General features: G+C 43.3%; 1 protein-coding gene across 2 annotated transcripts in view; it reads left to right on the forward strand.

Annotated features, from left to right (window-relative positions):
• Nucleotides 1-22,038: 22,038 nt before the first annotated feature.
• The window catches only part of ACVR2A (activin A receptor type 2A), a 46,146-nt gene continuing 42,069 nt past the window's right edge, over nucleotides 22,039-26,115 (forward strand). For both annotated transcript variants that reach the window (XM_027721036.2, XM_027721037.2), the window contains exon 1: nucleotides 22,039-23,819. In XM_027721036.2, coding sequence (XP_027576837.1) covers nucleotides 23,765-23,819 — 55 coding nt within the window. In that variant the 5' untranslated portion in view covers nucleotides 22,039-23,764. The remainder of the gene's footprint in view (nucleotides 23,820-26,115) is intronic.

Raw genomic sequence — 26,115 nt, forward strand, 5'->3', positions numbered from 1 at the left:
ACTGAATGCAACCACTGGGAGAGTGTAAAAGCTCTAAAAAAGCAGCTGTGTTTGCAGTTTCCCCCACACACTCACACACATGGTACTTAAATATATCACCAGGCCGAGTTTTGCACCACAGTGGTGAATTCTGCAGCTGCACTTTATTGCAAGAACTGGGAACTATTTAATTGGCACCTCTGCTGGGAACGTGTTTAAGCTGGATTGGAGCCAGGAAAGGGAACTCACACCTTCATTACTGCATCTCCCTCGCTCTGTCCAGGTGAATCCCACCCTAACACCGACTCAGGCGGACTCTGTTGTAGAATCCTGGAATCATTAAGGTTGGAAAAGACCTTTAGGGTCATCAAGTCCAACCATCAACCAGCACCACCACCATGGTCACCACAATCCACGTCCCCAAGTGCCACCTCCAGGGATGGTGACTCCACCATTGCCCTGGGTACCCCTTCCTTTACAACCCCTTCCATGAAGAAATTATTCCTAATATCCAATCTGAACCTTCCCTGCCACAACTTGAGGCCGTTTCCTCTTGTCCTGTCACTTGTTACCTCTGGAAAAAATTTACTTTGAAAGGAATTGCTTTGGAAACACAAGGATGATGCTGTGGACTTCAGTTTTCTTACATAGGAAATCTTGTGACTTCCTATTCTATTTTCAACCCTTATCTAGTAATTCAAAGTACTTATATTATTAAATAATAATTCATAATATGTTAACTCTCAACAATTCAAAGACATCTTCTTATTTAACTACTTGCAACCTGTATCTAGTAATGATTGATTTTAGTGACTGATTTTAAATTCCTCATTAAAAAACGCTGGAGAGAATTTGCCCAGAAGAGACTTTTTGTTACATCAACTGATACAATAATTCCAAACTGTATCAATGGAACTTGTATTAATTAATTACACACAGCAGCCAAAAAACACTAAGCAGGAAACAGCAAAACCTACTGCAGTTCTGTTTATAGCAACATTCCTGGAGCAGCTCTTGGAATCTCTTCTCCATGGACCAACAAACCCTCCCATTTCCAGACCTCATGAGAAAGACAGTGGGTCACTATTCTATTTCCTTCGTAGTTTTAGAACAATAAAACTTAATTTCTTGCCTGGAAGCAAAGAGGGGGCATTTTTATGTCTAATGATTTGATGCAATTCTGCATGAAAAAGCAGGTTATTCATTTAATTCGGATTGGCAGCAAAAGCCTAAAGATATATCAGAAACTCAGCCCAAAAGCAGGATTTTAATCCTGATTTATAGGATTTCTCGAGGCACAAGGCCTTGATCATTTTTTAATATCACAAAAATTTGAGAAGCCTCATGAAATACATGTGATGGATTCTATAAATCCACACAAGTTCAGCCACCACTTCTCACCTACAAGGCTCAGGCACGAGGAAGAAATGAGCCAAGATAAAACCACTATGAAAATGTTTCCATTCATCCATCACTATCCTGAAGGATTCAATCTCAGCAGAGGCAAATAAACCAACAGAAAAATACCAAATTTTCCACTAAATTTCAGTCAAAACCTGAAAAACTTTATATAATTATTAGTAACGGGGGGCTCTAGAGAGGCTGTGGGTTACTAAACTCTCCCCGACTAAGCAATGGCAGATTCCAGAGTTTAAAAGATGCATGGAATAAGTATCCCAATAATTTCCACAGCAAACCCTCTGTTTGAACTGTCACAGAGGTGATGCTCTCGATGCCAAACCGAACTCCAGCAACCAGAGTGAGTCAGAGCTTGCACAACGGGAGAAACCCTTGGGATGAAAAACACTGTACGAGTCATTCCCAGCATTCCGGGCCTGGAATTGGCTCCATGCAGGAGAACACTCCCACTTGCTGAGGAAACAAAGGATGGCTGTGGAGCCTTTGGCTTCTCATCCCAGACCCACTTCCACCTGTTCCCCCTGTTATTTTTGGCAGCGGCGGCGGGGCAGTCCGATGTGAAGTGTGGATTTCGCTGCCCAACCCGCTGGCAAATTCCATCAAGGGGGTTTCTCCAGGCTTGGAGTCACGGGCAGGGAAGTGCAGTACAAAAGGAACAGGAAAATTGGAGGTGTGAACCCCTGTCATGACACTCCCTCCCAGGGTGATGCAAAGGAAGGGAACAACGGGATGAATTCTGCAGTGCATCCATGATATTTGTGCTCTGTTTGCTACTCCGGAGTCATTTCCCCTTGGATACTGTGAAGCAGGCAAAGAACAGCTTAAAATAAGGATAAAACCCCAGAGCTGAAGACCAGGGTGGAATTTTTTTGCATTATGGACCAATATCAATGAAATTAATTTTTTTTAATGGTTCTAGTGATGCCAGCAAAGACAAACCACGAAGTGAATGTGCCCCTGACAAAAAAATCACTAATTGGGTGTGAAGAATGTTCATCAACACATTCTCCTGGCTCTGGATTCCACCAAGGCCTGTAACACCTCCACCTCCTGCAATCAGCCCTTCAGGATCTTCCCGAGCAGGAGTCTGTGCCCTGAGCAGTGGCTTTGTGTGCGTTTGTAGGGTTTTTGTTTCCCTTCAATAGCCACTGATGGTGATTTAAAAACCTATTCACGCTTTTGGCCTCCGCAATCTCCCGCGGCAGCGGCGCATTCCAACATCTCATTCCCCCCCCCGCTATTTAAGAACACGTTTGTGCACTGCCTGCTTCTTGGGGGATGAGGAAAGGATGAAAAACGATGTTCTGTGCACCTTTCCCACACTGTTCATGAATTCACAGCCCTGCCCTCCACAACTCTGCATTGAATGTTCTCACTGCAGAGTGGAAAAATCCCAAAGAATTCAATCTCTCTTCACGAGGCAGTTGCTTCATAATTTTGATCACTGTGTTTGCTTCTCGAGTTACTGTCTAATCTTTGCAAGATCACGGTGCTGGTTTAAATAAGCCACAGTTTTGCCAGTCCCAGTTTAAGATCTAAGTTACAGTTAAAAAGCAGATCACAATCAGGGTGAAAAACACAGTTAAAAGTTGCCTCTTTCATAAAGAAAGCGAAAAAGGAGCATCACAAGTGACTAACAGCACCATATCACGTGATGTTCTGGTCCAAAGGGCTCTCATGCAAAAGTCTGACACCTACAAAAAGACTTTATATTGTAAAAGGTTATTAAAAGGTTCTGTCTCTCACGCAGAGAGGGCATGAGATTGTCTGAAATGAGAGAAAAGCAGCAGCTAAATACAGGTAAACTCTGAGCAGTGCAAGGCTGTCACTGCGGGTGCAGAAATGCCACAGAGAGCATATGGGGCAGTAAATCAGCCCCTGGGCCTAAGAAGATCTCAGACAGGCAAAAACCAGCAAGCTGGAACAGCTGTGCCCCAGGAACCAGCAGAACAAATGGATTTACCACCTCCTGACTCCGGGGATACCGATACCTCTGGAGGGAACAGCGGGGCCAGCCAGGGAAACTGGAAACTACATTAACTGGTTTGATAACCAAGGTTAGAAACACCCAGAGTGCTGCCCTGCTCCAGTGGTTAATGTGTTTTGCTCAGAAACCGAGCAAATGAACTATTTTTTTTTTTTTTATTAACTGATTTTTCAGTTTAATAATTAACATTTACTAATGTTATCAGGATAACTCTGACATGAGACACTGAAAACTTGGGGGCTGTGTTTCACACAAGGTCTGTGTGACACCTGGGGACTGACCGGTCACAGCCAAGCCCAAAGGACCTGCCTTTGCACAGTTTTTATTTCCAAACAAACAATATACAGAGAGAGACTGTATTTTTGTGTGGCAAAGAGCATTGCTGTGCTCAGAGAGCAGGGCAGGGCCTTCGCTGGCACAGCTGCTCCTGGAACCCAACCCAGGGTGTGAGGCTAATCCCACTGCAGCCTTGGGAAGGGGGCTCAGGTGCTGGAAGGGGCTGCCCAGGGAGGTTTGGAGGTGTCCAAGGAAGGACTGGACGTGGCACTGGGTGCTCTGGGCTGGGGGACAAAGCAGGGATCAGGCACAGGGGGGATTGATGGGCTGGGAGGGCTTTTCCAACCTGGATGATTCTCTGATTTTGTTGCTGTCAGGGATGGAGAGGATTTGAATGAAAGGATCACAGAATGTGCTGAGTTGGAAGGGACCCACCAGGATCATCCAGTCCAACCCTCAGCCCTGAACCCAGGACCATTCCCAAGAGTCACACCCTGTCCCTGAGAGCATCATCCAAACCCTCCTTGAGCTCTGGCAGCCTTGGGGCTGTGCCCACTGCCCTGGGGAACCTGTTCCAACATGGATCTGGGCAGCTCAGCTTGGCACTGCCCTGCTCAGTGTGAGCCCACCACGAGAGGTTCTCTGATCCTGGTGATTTCTGTCCTGCAAAATAGAGAAGATCATCCTTGTCCATGGAATTTGAGGTGCTGAGGCAGAAGGAGGACAATGAAGATGGGGAAGGGCCTTGATTTGAAGCCATGTGAGGACCCTGAGGGCACTTGGTGTGTTCAGTTGGAAATGAGGAGACTGAGGGGAGACCTCACTGCAGTTCCAACTTCCTCGGGAGGGGAAGACCTGAAAGACTCCAAAAACCCTGAGCAAACCATTTGAATTCCTAAACTGAATTCCTAAATTTTGAAAGTGCTCGTAGGGATTTATTCCAGGTTGGCACACACAGTACAGGAAATTAAGATTTATTTATGATAATGAAACCGATACAAGCATTTATTATGGAAAAATAAGGTGGGGAAAAGAAAAAGAAAGAAGGAAATTAGTACTAAGTTTACTGACATTTGAGAGTTCCATGGCAATAAAAAGGAAATTGCATCTCCCATGCAATTTGTTCCCAGAATTGCTTATTAACAACAAACAGAGAAACTCAAATTAGTGAGGAACAGCATCTTCTCCACCACCACCTGCAGTGGGACACCTTCCACCAGAAATATTCCCCTGAAAAATATCTGTATCAGTCTCAGAAAGTTCCCAGTCCTGCTGGACACCATCAAATGGATTGGGATGTGATTAAGCAACATGAGAGTGGAACCAGGAAAGAGCAGGAACACACGGAGACACCGATGGCATCAATGTTAATGTGCTTCGAGAATTAAAGGGTTGGTTTTACCTTCAAAAGAATGAGCTGCCACCTATTTTGTCCACCCACATCTGGAAAGGACACAATATTCCTTTTTCAAGCATTATCTTGGTATTTATGGGAAGAAATAGCCATTATTTGCTGTATTTCACATATTCTCACAGAGACCATCAAGTTTCGACCAACTGATCGCACGGAAGATGTTTGATGAGTGTAACTACAGTTAGACACCAAACTTAATCGCCATATTTATGAAAAAAATATTAAGGATTTAACACGTCTCCAAGACAGTGTGTATTAAATATTAAATATTAAAATTGATCATAAAATGTTTTTTTTTTTAAAGTTTCATCATTTGCAGTTATGAAATGGGATTCAAACGAACCAGCTCAAACCCATCGCGAAATCTTAAACCATTAGAAATGTTCTAATGTGGCTAAAAGATTCTAAGTGCTAAGATGTGGCAAAAAAGAAAAAAAAATATAAAAATCAAACTGAGTATTTCTGTACACCAGCAGTACATATTTCAGAATATTTCCTTTTTTTTGTGAAATATGGTTTTCCTCTACAGTTCCATTAACCCGTTTTAAGCCAAAGGCAGAGTTGGAAATAGCAAAGCCAAATAAAAGAAATGATTTTTTTTTTCCATGTATATTTTCTTTGGTCCGTAATGAGTGGGTTTGAATGCTCCACTGGCTGCTCATACTAAAGTGTAATTAAACTCCCAAATTTTGAGTTGGTTTTTCACTATCTGGGTGAATCACATGATTTTTCTCTTTTCCATCAGGTGCCAACCGTGGAGTTTGGCTGAGAGGGAGAAGAGCACAGCAGGTTCCTTGTTGCTGTGCCTTTTGAATTCAGGTGAGGTGCAACCCTTCAGCCTCATCAAAGCACTCCCAGCTTACTTTGAAATCGAAGCAACCTAAAAATAGGCTGGAAAATAGTTTCTGTAAGGAGAGAAGTGTATAGTAAACTTAGTTCAAAACAGAATCTTCGCAGCAGAACAAATAATCTCCCAGGCAGGAGATGATGGATGTGCAAAAGGATGATGTGCCATTAGAAAAGCTGCCTTTTGTAATAAACTGTGTGTCTTGTAAAAGTATCTTTTCTCTCAGAGAAAAGAAACAGGGATTAAAAATAATCAGCTCTGCCAATGGTAACCTATTTTTAAACTAAATTCTATTCACTTGCTGTATATGCTTTGTTTACTCGATGGTGGATTTATAAAGATACGTAACAAAAAATTGCATTCTAATATGAAATTAGTAATTGTTCAGCAGGTGCTGGATTTTCTTTCCCTCAGCTTACCATTGACTTGGAATTAGAACAGTTGTGCTGCTGGATTTGTTACAGGAAAGGTTGTGGGAACTTTGGGGTCCCAGGAGCCTCGGGTGGGAGAGGAGGAAAACACCGAGTTCTGTGTCACCACGTCCCAGAAATTACTGGGTGGAGAAGAGGAAGTGTTTTGTGTTCCTGAAGGATCCATCCTCCTCCATGACAACCCAGTGGGAAACGGCCACAGCTGAGGCACCAGCCCATTAAATGCACTTGCTCTTCCTCATTTTTAGGGTGAGGATTATTGCTGTGCTTCCCAGGCAGGGCTAATTGTCCCTTCCTAAACCATCCCACGGAGAAGAGAAGCAGCATTACTGAGAGTGAGTTGAAACGAGTGGAATTAGCCCAAAATAGTCCAAAATAGAAAAGCTCTAGACCACAAGATGAGACTTGTTTCATTAGCTATAAGTAGCACGATGTGTAGGAGCACATAAAGTGTGGCTACATTTCAAATATAAAAATATTACCATGAGGCTTCTCCCTCCCACTCTATTATACTCTCCAAGAGAAAAGAGAGTAGGTAGACAATGAAATTCTTAGTTCACTGCCAAGAATTCCAGTGCAAACAAATTATCAAGAGAATCAGGTAAGAATAATGATGTGATATTGATAGAGAAAGCAGGAGCTCCGTATAAATTAAAGTTTAAAATAAACTGGAGGAGTGACAGGAGGAAAAGGTATAAAGGCAGGCGGGGAAAAAGATGTGTATTTTGGTAGAGGAAAGGGTCTGGACATCAGGAACACACACTCCAGGCTGTCTCCTCCTTGGAGAACGGGAGATCCCCAAGGCAGGACTGCTCATGCAAAAAAAAACAGGAATTTCGGCAGAAAACAGCTCCTAATTGCCAAAATTAGTCACTTGGAAAATAACCTGCACTAGACTCAAGTGTTATCTTCACTCAACAATGGAAAGCAAAGAGGTTTATTCTACTGTTTCAAAGTTTAGGGGTTTAGGAGCTCAGTTGTTTTCCTCAGCTCCTGGAATATTCCTGTGGTGTCCTGAAGCGCAGCCACACAAATGCAGGTATTTTTATTTTCCAAGTGGGAAGTGATCAGGTGTGAAATCAGAATCCTCCTTTCCCAGGCCCTCCTGAGCAGTCTCAGGGATCATTTCAGCTGACCTAGTTTCCCTCCTTCCACCTCCTCCCGCTTCCCGGTGTCTCACTGCGATGGATTTGATACAAATCCGCAGGGAATTCCCTGGGAGACACATCCCCACTCAAGGGCAGGGATTCAGTGAGGCGGATGGAAACCCACCTATCAAGAAATGTTGATCATTCCAACAGAGACAAAGAAGTAGCACGGGGAAAATGGGCAAAATTATAAATTATAAGATGATCTGCCTCGGTTGCAAGTCAAATTTCAGCAGCTGCAAAGAGCCACAGAATCAGGATTAAGCTGATATTTCATCAGCAGATCCAAGGGAATCCCAAGGAATGATTGTTGAAAGGGGGAGTAATTATAAGAAAATTTAAAAAAATTAAGGAAGAAGATGTTTACCAACATATTGAACCCACTTAAGGATCCTCCAAGATGAAAAGTCAAGGATTTGAATAAAAAAATCTCACCCAAACTCCTCGAGGTACAGAGAGAACTGATTCAAACACTTCATAGTCTTTTTCCACACAAAATTCTGCCTGTAGGAAGTTTGTGCTTTCCAGCTTTCCAGCTGGTTTCTCATGTGGAGAAAAGTAAAAGTGGAGCAAAGCCTTCATTCTCATCAAGGGTGGAATTGAAATTAAGCCATTAATGTGGATACTTTTGAAGGTTTTTTTAAAGCAAAAATGGGATTTTTTTTTTAAGAAATTATTGCTTTGTGCCTATTTCTATGTAATGTGTGTGTCTATTTGTGTGTAAAATGAATCACATGTGACCTAAAGGAAAAAACCACGTTCTAATAAGTGGAAAACAGTATTTTAAAATGTTGATGGACTTCCACATTTTACACACCTTAACACAGAAGAGAATATTAGGTAGAAACTGGTAACTCACAAACCCAAAATTTCTGGTGTTCAAAGGCCTGAACTTGATTTTATAAAAGCCTTTGCTAACAGTTCTTTCCCTCTGTTTGATTTTATAGATATTATTTCATTGTATATCAGAGGCAGCAGAATTTTATCAAAGAAACAAAACAAATAAAGGACTAAAATACCTGAATTCCCTGTGCCATCAGTCAACCAAAATCAAAGTTTGATACAAATCCCTTAGAACTCATGGAAATTAATGCTCTGACCAGTCTTACTAGAAGAGCTATAGAGGCTGCATAACATTATGTTATATATATTTGCCAAAATAAGTGATTTTTTAGTATTTCAAGCCTAAAAGCACTTTAAAAAATAAAAATGTAACATATTATTAATGGTTTACACATTATGTAGAAATTGGATAACTCACAAGACCAAAATTTCTGCTGTTCAAAGAAGTCCTGGACTAGATTTCAGAAAGGTCCTTGCTAACATTTCTTTCCCTCTGGTTTATTTTATAGATATTATTTTATGGTATATAAGGGGCAGCAGAATTTTACCAAAGAAACAAAACAAATAAAGGATTAAAATGTCTGAATTCCCTGTGCCATCAGTCAACCAAAATCAAAGTTTGATACAAATCCCTTAGAACTCATGGAAATTAATGTCTTACTAGAAGAGCTATAGAGGCTGCATAACATTATGTTACATATATTTGCCAGAATGAAGTGGCTTTTTAGTATTTCAAGCCTAAAAGCACTTTAAAAAATAAAAATGCAACATTATTAATGGTTTACACCTCCATATTGCTGTACAATCAGAGAGTAGTAGCACAGGTAGTGACACAAACCCTCCAAGGCTTGGACTCGCTCTGTTTGACACCCCCAAAACCTGCATTAAAAACAATTAAAATCAGGTTTATTACCTGGTTTGCTCTGGAGGAGTTACACTTTTGTGATTCTTTAAGCTCTTTAGAACTCCCTCATCCCATTTGCTCTGCTGGAGATCTTTAAACCCACTCTCTTCATAGTTCAAAACAACATAACAAGATTAGGCGGCGGGCCAAGGAAATCAACCCCGTGCCAATTCCAGGCCTTGGAATTCTAATTAGAACCTCATTTGTATTAACCTCCATTTCTAACATCAGGACAATATTATCACTCCTGTGATTATACCACTGCAGTAATTATCCTTTCCAGGAAGGTATTGCAAAGATGGGAACAGTGCAGGGTGATCCTAACTCGTGTGAGGTTATTAATAGGTGATCATTCCAGAAAAATATATGTTGATGTAAAGATCTTTAATAGAAAATGTGATAAGGAGATAGTCATTCATTAGCAAGAATTGATAAACAATATGTCCTAACCTAGTGAAAAGTCTCTCAGTGGGCTTGGAATAGAATAATTTGGCCTTTGGTCAAATTTTAGGGTTTTTCATATTATCATGTGACCCAGAATAGTGAGATGGGAAGTAAAGCATTGTCAGTAAAAGGTCATTTTTGTAAAAGGGATCTCTCCAAAGTCCAACAGAACACCAGCCAGAACATATTTCATATAAAGGAGTAAATTTTAAAACCAAAACACATATTTTAATGCACCACCTTAATGAACTTACAAGAAAATCCTGTGGTTTAAATCACAGGTTATTTCTCCCTTGTGCTGAAGAGAGTTTGGAAAGCACACACAGAAATAAATATTGAAAATACACTTGCAGCACTAATTCACTGAGCTACTACCACTGAAATTCAAATAACAGCCATATTTTCAGCAGAAAATTGCCTAAATACGAGTGTTGTCAGTGGTGTGTGCAAGTTAAATTTAGCACAATCCCAACAAAACCTGGGGATCCATGGAATGCTTGTGTTTGTGACAATGTGTTTAGCACAGCAGGATCATATATGAATACAAATCTCAAAGTGTGAGAGCACTTCTGGGGCATGTTTGAGCTGCTGTTTTGCCATGAAGATGCTATTTTTGTTTCCACGGAAAGACAGACGTAAAAAATGAAACCATAAATGTCCTTTTGGGGTTCGCTGCCTCAGAACAAGTCAGCTAAACTTCAGAACCTTCAGGAGATTATTAATTGTGCCCTAAGTGATGGATTCAGATTGTATTTCCACATGGTAATGATCAATACTACCTGCAAAATAATTCAGATATTCACAGGACATCTTAAGCTGAGCACCAAAATTATTTCTCATCTCTGAGAATTTAAGTAGAAATCTTCTTTGTGGACAAAAGTATTTTGTGCAAGGAAGAAAACTCCTCTAAAAACAGCCACGAAAATATGTTTGAGTGTTATCCTGGACTAGGGGAAGGTGTCCCTGGAACAGGATGATCTTTAAGGTCTGTCCCACAGATTTCCACGCAGAACCTCCCAGGTTCTGGCAGCCAAGTGGGAAATGCAGATGGGAACTTGTTGCTTGGGGCTTTAATCAAGCTCAGCTGCAACCAAACCTCTCTCAAATACTTGGAAAGCCTTTCAGAGTTTATGATGCTCTGGTTGGTGTTTTACAAGCCACTGGGCTCCATTTCATTGAAGAAGTTTGTTTTGGAATATCATGAGAGACGACCATACGAGCAGAACTTCCAGTTGATTCTCCCCAGAAGTTTATTGCCTGTGCAGCTCCTCTGAACACAGAGCAGAGAAATCCTACATTTTAATGCACTCAAAACTAGGCAAAGCTCCTTCCACCAGAAAATATGATTGATTGTTCCAGTGACAGTAATTGCATTTTAGTAAAAGTAACCATTATGGTAATTTTTCCTCCAGGAAGAGACATTTAACTAACTTAAGTAACTTGTTACTTTTCAACACATTAACTTTGGCAAATTTCACATTACAAACGTACAGAGTTCACAGCCACAACAACGTGCATCACTCAGGGAGTGTGCACACTTTTTTCATTCTATATATCAAGCAGTGTTTCCAAATAGTATCTGCTAAAAAAAAAAAAAAAACAACCAACCCAAAAAACTGTGCATACATAACACAGCATTAATTAAACTGTTAAGAGCAGCTCTAACACGTCCCCTGCCAAGTCTCCTGGTGAAAAATTCTGCCTTTCCAAGTAGCAAAGTTTGTACCATTGGGAGATATTAATTCCAGGGATAAAATGCCAGCTCTGGGAACACCAGAATAAAGGCTCCTTTTGGGGGAAGCAAAGCAGATCAACAGCGACTCACGACACACCAGCCAGAGAGGTGGGTGGTGAATGACAGACACAGAAAAGCTCAGGGTGCAAAAAAAGGGTGCAGAACTCTGGAGCTCCAGATCACAACATATCAGAGAGCAACTCCTGTGACAGACCACCTGTTACATCACTGGGACATCCAGAATGTTCTAAAAAAACCCAATATTAGCATTTAATTTCACGTGTGGCTTCCAAGCAGCGCTTGAATCCCAGCCTGACCCCTGCACTGTGAAAGGGGGGCATCATTTTGAACACCCTGCTATTTTATAAGCCTTCAGTGCCTCTCAGGTTGTAGGAACTTCTCATTAAAGTGTAGCTTCTGATAATTAAGAGCTACAGCACGAAATAATTTAAGCAGCCAGGGTTTGTCTCACACAACTCCACGAATTCAAGTAAAAACGCTCTGGCTTTGCTTTAAAGATAAAAATCACTCCTCGTGCTTTGAAGGGATTCTGAACTGCAGCTCGTGGCATTGCCATCCTCCTGAACATTTCTACACTGGAAAAGAACTGAAATCAATCTGGATTTAAATGTTGGGGTTTGAAGAAATTTCCTTTAAATGGAAATACCAGGAAAAAAAAATAAATCTGAATTTCAATGGATCAGATTTTAAATTTTCTCTTCATTTTTCCCCCTGGTCAAAGGAGCACCATTCTGGAGGAGGTTGTGCTTCCACACTCAGGAGCTGGGTTGGCAGGTCCAGACTAACAGGTTCTGGCCCACCTCACTCCTCCCTTCAGAGAATCAGAGACCTTTCAGCTCCGTTCACTCAACTCTGTTAGTGGGAAATACTCTATTCTGGAATTTAAGTGGATTTTTTGAATGGATTCAGATCAGGGAGCTTCAGTTTTAAATAGTGTGTTAAGTATTTAGCTGGGACAGTCAATGGTTTTACTCTACTCTTATTTAAAGATCTCACTTTTAAGGACAGCAATAAATGCTATAAAGGTGGAGGAGAGTCTAGACAAAGATACAAAGGGCTAAGAAATAAAAAGTTGGAATAATAATCTGTATTATCTCAAAGTCTGCTGAACTGCTTTTTCAGCAGCAGCCTTCCAGATAATTTTAGAGAAACCCTTAATTATCCTTTTCTTATTTTTTCTTTTTTTTTTCTTTGGTTAGTTTGTTGGTTGTTTTTTGGGGGGGGGGGTTTGGGGGGGGTTTTTGTTTTTTGGGTTTTCTTAAATTTTAACAGCTTGCACCTGTAAATTCATCCATGATTTGTTTGACTTTTATAACCAAAAAGCAACTATTGAGTTGCAAACTCTTAGTAAAGAAAGGCAAAACTCTTGAACGGTCAGAATGGATTTGAAGTCCACACAGTCCAAGAGAACGTTCTTTCCAACATTTTCAGGACAGGGCTGGATTCCCCTCCCTGGAGGGATTTCAAAGCCCTGTGGAGGTGGCACTTGGGGACAGGGGTCAGTGCTGGGGGGTGGTTGGACTTGGTGATCTCAGAGGAACTTTTCCAACCTAAAGGATCCTGTGGTTCTTTAAGACTAAAAAAATCTCTCCACTGCTGTTGATCTTCCACACAGAATATTTAAGAAAACATCAGAATTAGTTTGGCTTCTCAAAGCTGAAGTGAAATCAGAAATAAACCAGTGACTGACCCACAAACAGCAGTAACCTGGGGCACACCTTAAGAGCTTACTAACATTCCACCGTGGAATTTTGTAAGATTATTTTTATAACACAGTGTCCTAGTTACTGTTGAGGAGAAAACTCACAGTTGAAACAGAACTGGCAGCCAACCTCTTTAATTAGTCCTTGATCTTCCCCGTGTCTCCTAAATGACACAAAGCAAACCACATACCTGAATTTTGCTTTGCAGGGTGCAGGAGTTAATTCTTCAATTAGTTCCTCAATTAATTCTGCAATTAATTCTTCAATTCTTCAATATCAGCTGAAGGAACTGGTGGTTTGGTGGAGGCTGCACAGGCACTCGAAGCAACTCAGAGTAACGTCCTGTCCTCAGCTTTGAGCAGGTGTGAGCTGTTAAAAAATCACCCAAGCAAAGCCCCCAGTCAGGGGGTGATGCACTTTTTCATGCCCACCCCCACCAACTGCCTATTCCCTGTGCAAAGGGGTTAATTCTGCTCACCTGGCAGGAACTCCAAAGAGAGGACACACCTGGAAGAGATTGAGACTTAAATTAAAAACTCCTGTACACAATGCATTAAATTTGGCAGGAGAGACAGGGGGGAAAAAACCCACCATAACTACTGTTTGCATTGTACTACAAGATTACTTAAATTAAGGGGAATTTGTCTCAAAAAAGGCATTTAATTTTATTGAAGTAGCTGAAATTGTCTCAAAAATTCCAAGCAGCACAATGCTCTGTAAGGCCTGGAAATCTAACAAAAGGAGATAATGCAACCAACCACGATCTGTGACTTTATCCTGATGTCCAGCAACACAATAAATGTAATTTGGGGTGAGTGAAACTGTGCAATTCTTTGTAATCCAAAGAAAAACCACCTATGAAACTCATGGATTATTTTAGCAACATTTTGGAGGAAAGGAATGAGCGACTCAGAGTGTCAGACTGTAACAGTGACAAGCACAATTCACCCAGGTCCTGTATTTTCCTCCGACTGTTTTGTTGCACAAATGCCGAGTGGAACTGCCTAATACAGAAAATATCTGCTGTGAGAGGAGAGAGAACTATTCCAGTGGGTGTGGAAATGTCTTTTGCTTAGTTTGGATCACAGAAGATACAACTTGAGGTTTATTCAGAGCAAACTGGTTAAAGGCAGGCAGGTGTGAGAGACAGAATGAGTCCAAGCCCCCACCCTGGGCCCTATCCAAGGTGTGCCTTGGGAGTCAGGGCTTCAAATTATGACCATTAATCCTCTTTTAGAATATCTGGCTGTTTAGCAAGGAGCCACAGTTTAAACTGCAGTTGCACAAGCCCTTTAAACCAGCCCTTGAACACCAAAAAAGCAGCTCCTGGTTTCCTTCGCACACTTGTTGTGGTCTTAACCCCGGGAAGGTGCTGAGCTTTAAGCCAGCATAAATATTGGTGAGGCTGGGAAGGAGGAGAGCTCAGAAAGGGATTTAAAGCTCGTGTTTTGGTTTGGGTTGTTCTCTGGGCTGGTTTGAACCCCAATCAGTTCCCCAATCAGTTCAAATGTGCAGCTGCAGGAACATTTGGGCAGGGCAGGGCAGCATCTCTGGCTTAGGGTGGCTTAAAGTGTTTGTGGAAGTGCAGCAGGAGTGTAACTGAAGATCTGCTCTAGCCTGACACTGCCAATAATCCACAAATGCCATTCCAGAACGCAGGAATAGTTAAAGCATATAAATGGCCTGGCCATGTGCTCTGCACAGGGGCCTGACAGAGGAGAGCTGAGGAATTGCAGCAACAGCTTGAAAAACTTGTGAGTTTTGAGGTAATTGTGTGTTCCAACAAAGCAATAAAGGAGAAGAATAATCACCTGTTAACATATGACAGACATATGTTATATATTGGGCTCAGCCCACTAAGTTTTTCTCAGGTGGGAACCAGCTGAGAGGTTTTAAAGATAACAGGACGCTGTGATTTTAAAAATAACGGTTAAATAGTTTAAAAAAATAATTTTTAAAAATGTTTCTTTCAATATTTCGAAGCTTGTTTGCTAAATATTTGACAATAAACCTTCAGGATTCAATATTTGACAATAAACCTTCAGGATTCAATATTTGACAATAAACCTTCAGGATTCTTCCATGCTAGTTAATATGGATGAAAGATCCAGCCCTCCTGTAAGACAAAACACACATGACTCAGTGAATTCCTGATATTTTAATGGCACTAAAACTTGGAAACCAATCTAGATTGGGACTGTTAGTTGAATGAAACAAGAAAAAACCTGCCCTTTTCCCTTCTTCCCTGGCCTTAGCCTGAGAACTTCCATGGCAATGCCCATTAAACCTGGCAAGGGGGGTGGTTTCTGAGCATCCAAACTCTGAGTTTTTAACAAAAAAAGGCAAAACTAGGCACTGCTGTGCACAATTCCAGGAGGAAAAACCCTCTTCTACCCACCCAAATGGCAGCCAAGCAACTGCTGCAGTGGAATGAGCCTTCCAAGCCATGGGAATGTCTCTCCTGGGAGCTGGTTAAGCTGCCTTAACACTCTTAATCCACCTGGCTATGGAGCTGGCAGACATGCTGGCACCCACCTTCCTGCTTCCCCAGGGCTGCCCAGGGGGCTCAGGGTTTCTTTTCCCTCCCTGGGGATCCTCACAGGCTCTGGGACACAAAAGAATCCAGTTCTCCATCATTTTTCCTGTGTCCTTCAAGAAGTACTTTAAGGGAAGTGAAAACCTCACAGGAACTTTGAGGAAAAGCAAAGTGATAATGGGGAAATAAATTCTAAGTTTCTCTGGTAAAAAAAGGATCTTATTTAGGGAATGGCACAGAAGGAGGGACCTCTAAAGTAGCTCTCCTGGCTGTGCCATTAATTAGTTCATCAAATATTCATGGGAAAAAGAGGAATGGCTTCAAGGTGGTGGTGCTCCAATGGAATAATCCCAATGTTTTGGGGCAAATATGGGGGAAAATCCACCATCCACGTGTGTGTGTTTCACCTTCCCTGATGCTCTGTGTGAAACAAAACCACTTTTTCCTCTGCAGCTCCACTAAAGTTGATGACTTGATGTTCCTAAAACCAGGTGTGTTCACTGTGGATCACTAAAAACGACCTTTGTTCTCATTGCCTAAAAATTTCAAGGCAAAAAAAAAAAAATTTTAGGAAGGTTGATGCTGTGTAGAAAACTTTCTAGTTAAATGGAGGAAAAGAAAAAAAAAAAAAAGGTTAAATTTTATCCATTTTGAAACAGCCTGAACTGAAAAAAACTTCTCATTATAGGGAGTAAAAGGAATTTTGCCATCTCAGATATTAACATGTTATCTGTTCAATGTCTGAATTGTAATTATTGTACGTTATTATTAATTAATTATTCCAACCATTTGCCTTTGCAGAAAGGTTTTATTAGCCTAAAACTGCTGCCTCTAGAAGCAGGAGGATTTCTTCTTTCACATGAAAATTTGTAAGGGTTAATTCTACATTCTCCAATCACAAGAAACCATTGAATTATTAGCAACAATAAACAATTAAATCGTTACCATGGATCTTCACATTTCCCTCCTGCAATTCCAAATGACCAATTTTCAAATTTGGGGTTATTTGGGATGATTTGTCGAGTTATTTGGGATTGTTGGATAAATCCTTGACTCCCAGTTACCATCTCTTTCTGCAACCAATTATTTCCAGTTTCTGGCCATTTCAGCAAACCCAGTGTCCTCCAAACCACCTGAGCCTTCCAAAAGTCCTCCTCCCATTATCATCCTCTAACAATAATGTTGGAAACTTTATTATTATCTGTTGAAGCAAAACCTGGCATTAATTTGTCTTCCCCAACATCCTGTGACTGAACCAAACAATATTCCCAGGAATGTTATCCTGACTGAGGTTTTAAATGATAACTCTGCAAAAAAAAAAACCTCTCAAATCCACAGTTTTCCTCTATTTCCTGAAAAACTTGCCTGCTACTTGTAACCTGGCTGAAAATAATATATATAAATAATATAGTAGCCACATCTCTTCAAGTATTTTAAGGGTTTCAAAAGAGCCAAAAGTCACATTGACACAATAATTCTGAAGAAGCACACAGTCAAATATTCCAAATATCTGCCAATCTCACCCCTTTGGCTGCTTTGCTCTCCTATTTCTTTACATTTGCAATTTAATTGCAAATTGTTCATCTAAAATATATAAATCTTTACCAACATATATATATATATGTATGTGTATGAAGCCTTTCAAAGGGGGGGTCTGAAAGCAACAGGGAGCTCCAGCTGGATGATCCTGCAAATCCTAGAAGGAAACATCACTCTCTTCCTCCAGGAAAAAAGGTTTGGGAGTTTTGAATCCCTGCTCCAGGATTTTATGGAAAAAAAAAAAAAAAAGTCTGGAAAGCAGGTCAAAAAGGCAAAATAATCATGAGTATGAATGTAGCCTTGAACAACAATTTCTTGATGGAGATTGTATTTAAAATTTAGCATTTAAAATTTTGCATTTAAAATTCTGTATTTAAAATTTAGCATTTAAAATTTAGCATTTAAAATTTAGCATTTAAAATTTAGCATTTAAAATTTAGCATTTAAAATTTAGCATTTAAAATTTAGCATTTAAAATTCTGTATTTAAAATTTTGCATTTAAAATTTTGCATTTAAAATTTTGCATTTAAAATTCTGTATTTAAAATTTTGCATTTAAAATTTTGCATTTAAAGTTTTGGTGTTTAAAATTTCGTATTTACAGTTTTGTATTTCCGTGTTTGTTTTTAAACTTGAGGCAGGAAAAGAGTTGTGGTAATGAGGGTCTACAGGCTCCAGCTTTTTCCATTGAAAAGGAATTTTTCACACACACAAACTCACTCCACGAACAGATTTACAGAACATGAGAGAGGGAAATCCTGTCCATTTGTAATTTTTGGTATTGGTCACGTGAGGGAAATGAGGACACCAAAACCAAAATATCTGGATCCAAAAGAGGTTTCTGAGTTCAGCAGGTATTTCACTGTGCAAGCTTTGGGTTTCAGTTCCTCAGCATTCCAAAGGTTGAATTAATTGCACATTTTCTCATGTTTTAAAGCTGTGCTATCCATATAACTGGAAAGCACCTCAATAGTTTTGGGACAGAGTAAAAAAAGCACAAAATAATGAATAATTTGTAGCAATTTTATTATCTGTCCACTGCAATAAAACTGGAAATTTGTATTAAAACTCTTTTGGAATATTATGAGTTCCACATAAGTTATGTATATGAAACTAAAAATACTTTAAGGCAGTTGCTTTTAATTATTTATTATTATTTTTTTAATTTAGGCTGTCCTCCAGTATCTGCACTTCTTCCCAGTGGCAGGTCAAGCTGGCTGGTGAGGAGAGAGATGAATTCCTTGCCATTTTGGTCCTTTTTGGTTTGGTTGTGTAAGGACAGTGCCTGAACCTGCTCCTCTCTCCCTTCAGAGTTTCAGAGGGAGAGTTATTTCTACCATGAGGGAAGATGAAGGAGATAACACCAAGGGTTCTGCTCCTGCTATGACAAACCCCACTTAAAAATGCTTTTGCAGGTGCTGTGAATGAGTCCTGCACAAAAAGTTTCTTACCTATCCCGCTGGGTTGGGGTGTTGATTCAGTGCTGAGCGTGGGGACAGCTGAAATCCTCAAATCCTCAATTTCTGAGGGAAAAAAAAAATGAGACATTGCTGGGTTTTAATTCTCCTCATTATTCCCTAAAAGGAAAGTTATATTTGTGCTGCCTCTAGGCAAAGAACCATCCCACATGAGCAAAAGACTGGAGCTAAGATCACATTCATTTCATCTCTCTGCTGCTCCTCCTGCTCTCCACAGATGCTTAAGTCCCTGACACTGTGTCTTCAGTGCTCATATGTCACAGCAAATGATTCATTAAAAATGCAGAGACAGATTGATCTTGGAAGAGGGGGGAAAGGGAAAAAAAAAATAAAAATTAAATCTGGAGTTTTAAGGCGAAAGGAAAATAAAAAATGAAGAGCCAAAAGGTGAAAAAGGGAAACACCCCCAAAAATTCACATGAGAAAGACATTTAAAAATAAAGAGCAGACAGCAACTGTGCTGACATTTAATGTGTCTACTTGGGATAAAACTCATCCTTTTACGAGCAATAAAACAACAGCCTTGCCCAAAGCCCTTGGAGCATTTTGCTTCAAGTATCTCATAAAAATGGTTGGCACTTTCCCTACAATATTTGCACCAAACCGCCCTTTTTTTTAAAAAAATGCAATTAAATGGGAGCAAATCCCTAATGCAGGTGATCATCCTGATTCACAGAGCACTGGCTCCCACTCAGCCTCAAAACTCGGAAGGAAAAGAGAGAATTAAGCTTCACTGGTGATTCCCGTGGTCCTGATAAACAGGTGATTGACAAGATTAACCCCACACTGCTATTGGGTTTGTAATATTTCCTGGATGGCCAGAAGGATTTGCTCTGCCAAAGGAATCCTGCCAGCAAAAAAACCCACCCCTGCCCAAGGATAAGAAGCTACTTGAGTAAGAGACACCTCCTTACCGTGACATCCATGCAAAGGGTGTCACACAGGTGACATATTTGTTCTATTTTTATCAGAAATAATCGGTAAAATACGAGTATGGACCATAATTTACATTCTGTGGGTAAAAAAAAAAAACAAACCCTAAGCCAACTACCTACAGTGGGAAGTACATACATATATAAATATATATATCTATGTATTCACACACACACACAATAGCAATATTTTTAGCTATAATTTCCTGCTCATGTGGCAACATGACCGGCGTTTTGAAGCAGCTGAGCCATGTGAAAACCCAACCTGCAGAACAGGTCACGTTTAAATATTCTGCTATTGAAGAATATTAAAAAACTCCAGATTAAGTAGGAGTGTTGTAACGCTTAACGTTAATTAACGCCTGTAAATCACTCTGAAATACTTGGATAAAGGGTGGCATAAAAGGTGTTGCCACATGTCTTGATGCTTCGAGATGTGCACAAGCCCTGACATCTTGTTTTGCGCTCGGGATGTTTCAGATCATAAAAAAAAAATACGGTGGCTGGACGAATTTAGTAGTTGGGAAGTGTTGGGACACGCCAAGGATGCCCTGATTAAGACCTCAAGCAGACACCTCGATGTGAATAGACTGAAGTAGGTGCCTTTCTTGGTGTCTGAAGCCTGGTGGATCACCAGGTCTGGTTGCTGAACTCTGATCTGTGAATTAGCACAGCCTGGCAGTGTCACTCGGCCTTGACTCAGCTGTATATTCACATATGGGAAAGATATGTAATATTCCTTCCAGTTTAGTGCCACTTAGTATTCATATCCCTAAAAAAAAAAACTTAGGATGTGCCATGGGGCAGTTTGGAATCACTCAGTACCTATCTGGGGTTAGTGAACAGCAAACCCAGTTCTCAGAGAACTTGGTGCTCGTTGCTTATGCAATTACAGGCCTTTATAGGATAGAGAAATTAAAGGCCACTGCCAAGGCCCTTGTGCTTTCCCACCTGGATCTCCGGATCTAAGGGCCATGTCTTCCTTTTTATCCAGAGGCAAGTCATTTTTATGACATCCATTTAAAAAAAGCGTAGGGAGTGACACCAAGCTCATGAAGGCACAGACCCACCGCCCTCAAGGGGGATGATTTAGTGCAAAGTGTTCTGTGTAGAGGGGTACAAAGCGTTTACAAACGATTTACAGAAGGAAATCATCCATCCATCCTGCTCTGCCCCTCCTCTATCCCAAATCCAACTGCTTTATGCCCACTGGAGAACAAACCCCTTTGTTCTGCCCTCCTCTGTCACACATTGCAGTGCTGTGCTTGCCTTGGGAACATCCAAAAGCTCTCTCACCCCAAATAAATCCTGGGAACTGCTGGCCCAAGGGACAAATAACGATAGGAAACAGGAGTTTGTTGTGATCTGGGGGGAGGCTGAGCAAGGTGCCAGTGCCAGGGAGCTCGGCCACCAGGCCGGGGAGCACCCTGTCCTTCAGGGAGGGCAGCACAGAGCAATTAATTAATTAATGACCTGCACGTGACACGAAGGGGAGGAACAACCACCTTTTGATGTGGGATCGTGGTGTGACAGTGTCATAACGCACAGTCCAGGTGCCCTCCAGTATCTGGGGGGGAGAGACTGCCAGAGACATGGAGAAGGGCTTTGGATAAGGGATAGAGTAATAGGATACCGGGAATGGCTTCCCACTGCCAGAGGGTACGTTTAGGTGGGATATTGGGGAGGAATTGCTGGCTGGGAGGGTGGGGAGGTCCTGGCCCAGGTTGCCCAGAGAAGCTGTGGCTGCCCCTGGATCCCTGGGAGTGTCCAAGGCCAGGTTGGACGGGGCTTGGAGCAACCTGGGCTAGGGGAAGGTGTCCCTGCCCATGGCATAAAGATTGGAATGAAATGATCTTTCATGTCCCTTCCAACCCGTTCCGTGAGTCTCATTCTACACTGTGACACCACCAACGCCCCCGAGGAACGTGCCCGCAGCCGCGGCTCCCACCAGGGCCACCTGTGGGGCGTTTCCAGGGCCATTTCCAGGCTGGGGTGTGGGTGAGACGCAGAACCAGGACACCATTAGCCCCCACTGGCGTTTTCCCTCCATCACCTGCGGACGGGAGCACCAAACAGCCCCCCGACCCCTCGCAGGAGGCGAATCCCCGACACGGGGCGAGGGTCGGGGCGGAGCGGGGCGAGGGCGCCCGAGGGGCCGCGCCCTGAGGGGCGGGCGGGGCGGGCCGGGAGCGCGCCCGTGAGGCGGCGCGCGCGGGCCGCGAGGGGCGGGGCGCGCTCCCGCACGCCGGCCCCGCCCCGCCGCCGATAGGCGGAGCGAGAGGGGCTGGGCGGGGCTAGGCGTGGAGAGCCGCGCTGCGATTGGGCGGGGCCGCTGTCAATCGGCGGCGGCCGCCGCGGCCGCGGGGAAGGAGGGGGAGGCGGAGAGGAAACAAAAACAATCGCCCGGGCGCCGCCATCTTGGGCCGGTTCTCCGCACGCCACTCGGGTGAATGGGTAGATATGAGATTACCACGGCGGAGCAGCGGCAGCGGGGCACCCACGGCTGTTCTGCGCTGCCAGCCACGCTCGGCGGGCTCTAGGCACGGCCGGCGCCGCCCGGAGAGAACCCCCCGGCTCGGCCTTTCCGCCCCTAAGCTGCACTGCTGGAGGGACAAAGTTGGGCTGAGCCGCGCTGCCTCCGCCGCCCGGGAGACCGGGGAGCTGAGCCGGGGTCAGAGTTAGGGGAGAGGGCGAGCAGGGCAGCGCGCCCCGCTCCGCCGTGTGGGAGGCGCGGGGGGAAGGCGCTGCCTCCCCGCCCCTGCCGTGTCCTGCTGCTCCTCGCTCCGCGCAGGAAAAGGAAAAAGAGGAGGAAAAAAACGAGGCGACAACCGGATCGAGCTCGGAGGGGTGGGTTTGGTGGAGGGTCCGTGTGAGCAGCGGCGGGGCGGCCAGGAGGAGATGTGTCCGTGAGGAGCGTGGATCCATTCAGGACCCGTGAATCTTGGATCCAGCCCGGACCCTTGAGGAGCCTGGATCCAGCCCGGCCCCGTGAGGAACGTGAATCCATCCCGGCCCCGTGAATCCCGGATCCATCCATCCTGTGAGGCACAGCCCCGCTCGCCTCCTCCCTTCCAAAGAAGCCCAGCTCTCCTGGAAGGAAGCTCGGCGCTCCGGCAAGGATTTGCCACAAAGAATATACCACCCTCCTCCTCCTCCCCCAGCGCCTGGATACTGCATTTTTTTTATTTTATTTTTTTTTTCTCCTACCCCCCTCCCCAGTCGCTCCCGTGTGTTTAAAAACCAAATATAGCTTCTTTGCGGGGGGAAGGGATGGAAATCTCCTAGAAGGATTGGAAATCTTGCCGGGATTCGGGAGTGCTGGAGAAGGACGGCGGAGCCGGGGGGATGCGCTGCTCTCGCCGCCTGGCCAAGGACTAGAGCTTTGCCCCTTCCCAAGGGTTGGTTTGGTACCAAACTTGGTTTTTTCCTCCCTTTTCCTCGGCTGGGCTGCGCGAAATCCCTCAGCGTTATTATAGAGAAAACCCACGTGTGGCTGGTTTTTAAGGCAGTTTTTTTATCTTCTCGTCGAGGAACTGACAGAACTTCCTCCCTTCGCCCCGAGGTTTGGAACTGGAATGGAGCTGCTTTTCTCCCAAACACTACAAGGTGTGTGAGGAGGGGGAGGCAGGACGAAAACATCGTGTGGACTCATCCCGCCCGACCCCCCGGCATCCACGAGGGATGATCCTGCACGGCGCTTGATGTGGAAAACACTTGGAGACTCAGAGACTTCGTCGTGTCCAGCAGCTTAATTCTTGACTTATTTTCTTCTTGTTTTGGTTTTTTTTTTCTTTTTTTTAAGTGGATTCGTAGCATTACTTTTGCGAATTGAATTTTGCCACCGTTTGTACAGAAGCCAAATGACACGTGTGTTTTGAAACACGGTTCCAAATATATTTATCCCTCCCTCGACCCGGATTCTCTCTAGAAAGAGCCGCGGGGAGGTCGTCAGTGTCTAAACAAACCTGATTTTAGTGTTTTCTGAACACTACCTGCTGCAGAGATGTTGCTATAAATTGCTTTATAACGGTTCAGCAAGAAGGGAGATTTTTTTTTTTTTTTCCAGCTTGCAGGACCCAGGAAACTGGATACTTAAAAGTCACTTAAATGTTTTAACAGCGTTGGAAAATGGGAGCTGCTACTAAGTTGGCGTTCGCTGTTTTTCTTATCTCTTGTTCATCAGGTAAGTGAATGTTCTCGGATCTGTTGCTTTAAACGGAAGGGGTTTGGGGTCAGCCCTTGGAAGCTTGGGCTGAGGAGAAATGCGTTTTCTTCGGGTGACAAATGTTTGGCTGCAAAGGCAGAAGCTGCTTTTATGTTTATTCTTAAAAATATAATAGCGTGAAGCACTGCAAACGCGCGCAGCGCTTGGATTTCAGATCAATTGTGTGGAATAAATGTGGAGACATAACCACCTAGTGTCACATCAGTAATCTGGCAGCGCAGTCACTGGTGTTGGATGGCGTGTTTTTAAATAAGAATTACCCAGCCGAAATGCTCTTTTTGCTTCGGTTTGATCTCTTACTCCGGGACTATTCACTGGTGAACGTCGACCTTCGTTAATGCTTCATTAATTTAGAATAGGTGCTGCTGCGAAAGCCCGGGCTCGTCCTTTGGTGACAGCGAGGGGTGAGATGTACGAACAGAACTGGGGTGAAAAGCCGGGCTTTCGGTTTCCAAACAATAATTTGTAACCCTTTATGTTTCGCTGTTCGACGCGTCCGTGCGAAAACCACTAATTCCCTCTTGAAACCGGCACAACTGGAGTTCCAAGGGCCAGCTCCGAGCGCTGGGAAGGGAGCGGGGTGCGAGGACTTTCCCCACGCTGCTCCAGGAGGAAAACGATGGCAGCAACCAGTGGTTGGGCAACTGGTTTTGCTCGGAACCCCATCAGTCTCACCAGAAAAAAACCCCGATTAGGAGCCGTGTAAGGATCTAATAGTGTTTCACAAGCACTCCCTGCTTGCTCTTGGCGTGGATATTTGGTTTATTTCGGTGTATTTAGCGCTCTGTGGAGGTTTTTAGCCCGGCGGGGCGCGCAGAAATCCACTTGTTTATCACCCTCAGAGCCACCAGTCGAGCTCAGCTCCCCGCCACGCCGCCCTTTAGGATTTCAGGGTGCTGAGGGGCGGAGGGGTTTTTTGCTGAACAGGACGGTTTGTTGGTTTTTTGGTTTTTTTTTTTTTTTGCTGCGGTCGGTAAATGGATCGTCTAGTCTTGTGTCTGGAGCGCCATCGATCCGTTCCGTGCGCGCTCGATGCGCTGCGAGAGGAAGGGGGCAGCGCCGCCAGGAATAAACCCCCCCCCAAAAAAAAACCCCCTCCCCGTTCGAAGCGGAGGAGCAGCAGGGCAGGGTAAGGACACCCGCAGGGTTGGCGGGGTTTCGCGGGTTTTATCCCCCTTTTGGAAACGAAACGTTCTGTCTTGCAGTAAAATACGCGTCTTTGGCCTTTTCCCGCTGTGATTAAGTTAAGCAGCGTTCCTCTTCATTCGGGGATATGTTTGGTAGGGAAACTTTCCCCCCCTCCCTCCCTGTTTCTCGAAGACTTGGTGCCATCTGCTCTCCCTGCCTGTCTTTCTTCCCCCTCTAAGCTCCTTTCGCCCAGAGCACAGAACAGCGATTTTTGTTGACATTACCCATCACGCATATTAAAAAGAAAGGTTGAGCAACAAAAAAAACCCGACTTTTCTTCAGCGTTTCTTGCTCGGGTTGTCCTTGGTGAGGTAGAAAGAATGTTTCTCTTGCCCGTGAAGAATTAATCTTGGCTAAATGAGCAGGAAACTGCACTCCGGACTGCTCCTCGTGTTAATGACACTGTTTTGGTGGTTATTCTAGTATTACACATTAAGTGTTCCGGTACTTAACAATTACTAAACTACTTTCTGCTCGCCTAAAATTTTAGAATGTCTGCAGTCCTGCTGCGGGTCTGAAAGTAAACGAGTTCCACAGCAAGCTGTTGGTTTTATGACCAAAATTAGAAGGTTATTTAAGATTTTAAGCATGAAGTGCAGGCGTTTTTATGAGTAGTGTTAGAACCGATTCGTCAGGTGGAGTTTTAAACTGAAATAACTCACATCATCATCACCAGAAGTTTCTTTTCCAATCTTTAGGCTGACAATGAGCCTGCCCAGGCTCTATATTTTAGAATATTGGCAGTGGTTGAGGAAATCCTGGAGTTCAGGTGTGGATGTACCTGGTTTTCCTCTCCCCTGGTGTCTCCAGCTCCTCACGGCCTTGTTTGGGTGTCGGTTTTGCTGTTATTTCTTCCTTTATTTTTATATACAGCTATTTTCTGCAGATGTTTACAGAGCCAATTAGTACCCCTGTTCTTTAAATAGGTGAAAACGTTGTGAGATTGTTGGTTTTTTTTTTTGCAGCCTGGTGGGTGTGGAAGCCTCTTCAGGTTCAAAGAGATTTTATTTTACTATCTGCAAAGTGCTGTGTGAAACCCTGCAAATGGACAGGAATTTCCAGTGGC

This window comes from Pipra filicauda, unplaced genomic scaffold (assembly GCF_003945595.2).
Source record: "Pipra filicauda isolate LSUMZ 115617 unplaced genomic scaffold, ASM394559v2 scaffold152_size1767362_pilon, whole genome shotgun sequence".
Taxonomy (NCBI): Eukaryota; Metazoa; Chordata; class Aves; order Passeriformes; family Pipridae; genus Pipra; species Pipra filicauda.